Source organism: Branchiostoma lanceolatum, chromosome 5 (genome assembly GCF_035083965.1).
Source record: "Branchiostoma lanceolatum isolate klBraLanc5 chromosome 5, klBraLanc5.hap2, whole genome shotgun sequence".
NCBI classification, from domain to species: domain Eukaryota; kingdom Metazoa; phylum Chordata; class Leptocardii; order Amphioxiformes; family Branchiostomatidae; genus Branchiostoma; species Branchiostoma lanceolatum.
The window spans coordinates 15,295,583-15,301,242 of NC_089726.1; the positions used below are offsets into that span (position 1 = coordinate 15,295,583).

The 5,660-nt window shown below is 40.8% G+C and overlaps 1 protein-coding gene across 1 annotated transcript; it reads right to left on the reverse strand.

Moving 5' to 3' along the window:
* Positions 1–659: 659 nt before the first annotated feature.
* Positions 660–5,449, reverse strand: LOC136434405 (discoidin, CUB and LCCL domain-containing protein 2-like). Its single transcript, XM_066427196.1, has 9 exons — positions 4,982–5,449; positions 4,507–4,620; positions 4,133–4,246; positions 3,730–4,040; positions 3,413–3,554; positions 2,270–3,263; positions 1,799–1,861; positions 1,411–1,458; positions 660–1,111 (listed from the first exon to the last, which is right to left on the reverse strand). Exons 1-9 carry the CDS (start codon positions 5,412–5,414, stop codon positions 1,060–1,062), a joined length of 2,271 nt encoding a protein of 756 aa, XP_066283293.1. The 5' UTR covers positions 5,415–5,449; the 3' UTR covers positions 660–1,059.
* Positions 5,450–5,660: the final 211 nt, after the last annotated feature.

The following is a 5,660-nucleotide window of genomic DNA, read 5'->3' on the forward strand; positions in this document are numbered from 1 at the left end:
ATTTGTTTTACGACACCCCTAGCTGTCCCAAAATCCTTTACGGTAAACAAATCAATTCTTGTCCAATGATATGACATCGTTAGAAGTGATTGACAGCAAATTGTTCTCTGCGGCTCGGTTATCTTGTGCATACGGTAGGGTGTTTGAACTAACCAATGCAAATTGATTTGACCAATGTATGTCGTGACTTTATTGGTTTCCTCGTCGAGGAGTGTCTAGAACTAGTGTTGTACCCCAAAACACAAGCCTATAGACCTTATAGAAGTCTTCTTTATTTTGCATTGATTATTCACAAATTTGCATGTTTTGCTCCTACTTTGGAAGTGTAATGTTTCTACGTCAAATAAAGAATCCTTCTATCTTTTATGGAAGTGTTGTGAAATTCCGTTGTCATGCTACCCAGCTATTTGAGCACCGATCTATATAGTGTTACCTATTTTGCTTTCCCATGTGTTATTTCACATCATTGACTTTAACACTGCGATGTATACCATAATCTAAAACGATCTGGACAAACACACATCATGATATGTTGTTCATTTTATTGCACATAAATGAAACATGGCTATGTACAGCTATGTATACGATGACAAAGAATTAGCTCCGAGAATATGATAGTAGCTGCTATGTACATGCAGATGGCTTTCGTGAGTGTGTAATTTTCGATCTTTTTCCAAAAACATTAATTAGTATTGAAACAGTTAACATTCTTGAATGATTTCACATAACGTTAGAAAACTGATACGAAAAAGGGCTCTTGGTAAAAACATTTCATTGTGATTTGTTCAATCTTATATCTTCATCTACTGCTGTATGAGATAAGTGTCTCAGATATACAAGGGCAGCATAATGGCATATAGAAGAGATTTGTTCTTGAATATACATGTACTATAAAAAATGGATTTTTTAAAGCTTTGGAGACGTCATCGTCGTTCATGTTTATCTAGCCCAAGATTACACAAGAATGTAAACAATTGTCTATTTGGCCGATGTTAGCTAAAGGAGAATACAACCGAAGTTTCTACGGTCTCAATGTCATTACCAATGGTGATAAGGTCGTCAAGCACAGCTGTCATTCACGGCGAGGCCAAGTTTATTGGGATCGTTCATTCTGAAATGTCAGAAAAGGATTATTTATTCAATTGTGTCACAAAACAATACTTTATGTATATCGCACAAGTTCACAACACTGTGCATGCAATGCAAAGCAATGTAGCCTATCTAACACAATTACATACATCTTCTTTCTATTAGCCAACTATATTTGTGAATAGAAGTGAAGTCAATCAAAAAGACCCGCGGATCATACAAACAATTGTTTACCAAAGACTCCCGCATTGGAAATCATTAACAATGTTTATGATTATGTAATTACAGCTATGTGAAGTTAAATATTAAGAAGGGACTCACGCTCCATAGAGGGGGTTTCCTATCGCCACCTCAGCATCGATATTGTTTCTGTAGATATGGACACACACCATAAACCTTCACACAACAAATTTGGTGCGATATCTATAGCGTTAAAGCGTTGATTCGGATAGGTGTAATTAGGTAGTCTTAATCTTTGCTCACTATGACGAGATGTCAAGGACATACCGCATGTGTGTGCGGCAATAGTAACAGTTAACTCTACAGGAATGTTTGAATACCGCACTTGTGCAATCACATTAGATACCATGAGGCGAGAGGCACATGTAAATGTTTATATTGGGTCATCGCGTTTACTTCTGTGATCAAAAGGCACCCGACAGGGAATATCAGTTATGACTCGTTTTGTAAGCGAATGTAAACAACTCACGGTTTAGGATCAATGTTGCTCTCGCCAAGACGTTCCATCGGTACCCCACAAGCCTCCGAATTCCTGTAACACCATATATCATTGAAATATAGATGAAAATAATATTGTATAATAAGTTTCATTGAAATGTTATATAGACGTTTCATAAAAATCCATAATGATTATAGTTGCAGTGAAACAAATAAAAAAATATACGAAACATAATGATGGGTTTGAAACTAAGTATACATTGTCTACTTTACCCATTTCTGATGCTTTATCAGCTATGCAGAACATAACGCCTGGTTAGGTAACCGGCAGAAAAAGGAGGATGGGTTCCCCGTATACTAACTAGGATGGCACAAAGACTAGTAAAACAAACTATACATATTTCCTTCAAACTTATCAGAGTGCAATCACAAACACTGTTTTGCTCATATGGATTAATTTGAGAGGACTCCCATTCAACAGACAAAATGGTGGCGTCTTTACCTTCCGCGTCGTCTGCAGATGAAGACAGTGACCCCCACTCCGACCAGGACCACTACACCCCCTGCGGCCCCTGCAGCAGCGAACACCGCGGTGTTACCTCCTCCTCCACTGTCGCCAGACTGTTCCGCCTTGCCACCATCCTTAGCCCCTGTGGTGCACTTGGAGTTACTTTCCGTCGTCTTCTTAAGTTCGGATTTCGTTGTTTTAACTGGAAGTGGTGTGCTGGTCTTCATCGTTGTTACTTTCGCAGACGTTTCCACCATTGATTTTGTTGTTGATTTTGTCGTTGCCACATGTGTTGTTCTTTTGGCTATCTCCGACGTTTTTGCCATAGGCGTCGTTGCTGTTGCTGAAGTTGCAGTAGTTGTTGTGTGTGGTGCTGTTGTTTCCTCTGTTGTTTCTACTTCAGGCATATTTGCAGATGTTTTTAGAGTTGGTACCGATGTTGTTCCTTGCGTTTCAGCCATAGGCGTCGTTGCTGTTGCTGTAGTTGCAGCAGTTGTTGTGTGTGGTGCTGTTGTTTCCTCTGTTGTTTCTACTTCAGGCATATTTGCAGATGTTTTTAGAGTTGGTACCGATGTTGTTCCTGGCGTTTCAGTCATAGGCGTCGTTGATTCTGGTGTAGTTATCGCTGTAGATATTTCCAATGTCGTAAATGACGGCGTTTCTGACGTTTCACTCGGAGTTGTTATTGTCGTTGAGACAGCGAGAGGAGTTGATGACATGGCTGTTGTCAAATCGGCTGTAGTCTGACTGAGACTGGTTGTAGGCATTTCAGTTGTTCCAGATCGTGTAGATGGGAGGAGAGTTGTTTGCATTGTTGTTGATGTTGTTGCAACTGTAGGCTGTGTAGTTGACCTATCGGGTGTTGATGTTGTTGATGTAGTTTGAGCAACCGTTGACACGTCTTCCGTTGTTGTTGCATGGGTTGTAGGGATGGCTGTAGTACTAGGTGCCGTGGTTGTTGGTTGGGTTGGCACTGGGGGAGCTGGTTCTGTGGTATAGTGAAATAAGGTTGGATTAAATTCGTTTGATACGCAACGCTACCAAATGTCTGTTTGTAGAAGAGATGCTCCCTAAGCGTCTCTGTCAATAGTTTAAACATTGGCAATACTACAGAAATCAGATAAGTGTGTTCCTTACCTTCACATCCTAACAACTCTATTCGGAGCCGTATGAAAGCAGTCGTGTAGTCCTGGGGGTTCACTCGTATAATGGAAGTGGTGACTGCGTGCTCGAGGTCATTACCAACCACAGTAGGACCGTCCGAATTTGCACTGAATACCTTGAGAATCAAACACGAGACAACAGAAAGGTTTAGTACGTTCCTGTTTGATATGAACATGGGGTAAACATGCCCTTCACGGGCTAAATGTTGTCTACTTCTTAAGCTTGCTTATCTCATATTTGTTATTCTATAAACCGCATGAAAATAACAATACACATTATATGACTGATACCTTGCCACTGTTTGATCCAGTCTCTTGGTATGCTGAGAAGTCGTCCTCTGTATCTCCGTAGAGAAGCCTGTAGCTCTTGACATGCCCTCCCCACAAACCCTGTGTCTGGATCCCGGTGATGATGGTTCTGTTGTTAAAGTTGACCTGTAACCACTGGTTAGTGTTGACGATGTTTGGTTGCCAGGCACGTGGACCGTTCAGTCGGCCTTTGGAAGCCTCGTATAGCGGTGTCTCTGATGATGCCGAGATCTGGCTGTCCTCAATGTTGCCATTTGCCATCCCGAGTGGCAGCAAGCATGACGATTTCAACACTGAATGAAACATAAACGAACCCCATATAATTGACGATAAATTTTATATTTTATGACGACAATTACATCTATGTATTATCTATTCTTGTTACCTTGACATCGTGTCCCGACATACTCTGACGTACACAGACAGCGGAAACCGGCCGTCCCATCCACACATGTCCCTCCGTTGGCACAAGGCGATGATGCACAGTAGTCGACGTCAACTTGTGGGAAAACAAATCAACAGTTTGAATTGTTGTACCGTTATACGAGTATTTCGAATAATTCAAAACCACATAGGAGCTAAGAAAAATACCAATTCTTTTTAAATCCAGTTCCCATAAACCATGCTTTAAATAGCAAATTATGTATTCAAACGCATGAAAGTTTCACACGCTTACTGATGAAGACATATGTAAACAAATGGTATCATTTTATATGTAATCGCAAACAAAGGTTATCAGATAAAAAGAGCTGAACCTACCTATTTCACACTGCAAACCAGTGAATCCAGCGGCACAAGAGCAGTTGTATCCATTCGGTGTGTCTGTACACGTCCCTCCGTTCTGGCACACAACGTCAGTACAGTCTGCATGATCTTATAACAAAAACGATCCTATATGATCTTAATACAACTATGTATAGAATATCGGGTGATTATTGATAATGATAACTTTATTTCAAGTTCATGCCCAAAGGCTAATTGCAGACAAACAAGTACATGGAGATACATGAAAATCGAAATAGTTATCTAGTCTACTGTGAAAGTTCTATGTTGAATATGGTTGACTATACTTAGGTTTAACTTCTTTTTGAAGGCAGTGGAAAATGATTATTATCGACTGTACATGTGTAATACGAAGTGACAAAGCAATACGTGAACACCACTTTCAGCAATACATTTTGTAGATATCATTGGTAAATTAGTTAGAAGTTTTAGGGAATGAAAACAAATCTACCTGGGAAAGAAAACGTTGCAATGAAGCCTTGTCCAGATGTAAGACCAAAACCTCCCGAATAAAACCGTACCAACAGAGACCCTGACGATGACATCACCACGGCTGGTGGCGCGTAGATACCATTCTCATCTCCACAGTACTGTCCTAGTGACGGGGCTGATGTAGATGAACCGTCATTCATTGACACGTATGAGTTAAAGTCAGTACACCCAAATGTTGATGGTGCAAACGTGAAGACCTCAAACTGCAGCTGAATTTGTCCCATAGGTGCTTCGATGATCCACTCGCAGGTTGTCCGCGCTGGGATCGGGCCGGGGTAGTTGGGTGATGTGAAGTTTCTTGTCGGGCTGTCTTTGTTCAGAGTTCCTCCACAGGTTTGTCCCATCGCGCCTAGAAATAATAATAAAGGTAATACACATATGAAACGTATCATGTCGCCTCATAGTGGACGAATATGTTAAACAGTTGCTGTTTGCTAAAACAATCACAATCGATGCATGATGTGCATTATTATTTTTATGTTTGTGTGCACATGCTTGCCCTTCCTGATGTCAATTTATGGATTTTGGATTTTATTGGAATTGCAAGAGCGCAATACACGTGGGACACAGGCAGCTATTGCTGGTGTCGTGACCCACACACATAATGTACCCGTTTTTTTACACTTGGGTGGAGTGGG

Bases quoted from the DNA above. Each gene is read 5' to 3' on its own strand.
- LOC136434405 (XM_066427196.1), bottom strand. From the start codon at position 5,414: ATGATACGTTTCATATGTGTATTACCTTTATTATTATTTCTAGGCGCG. The intron at 4,621-4,981 runs GTAGATTTGTTT...TTTTGTTATAAG, and splicing joins TGCAACGTTTTCTTTCCCAG to ATCATGCAGACTGTACTGAC. The intron at 3,555-3,729 runs GTATCAGTCATA...TTGATTCTCAAG, and splicing joins CTGGATCAAACAGTGGCAAG to GTATTCAGTGCAAATTCGGA.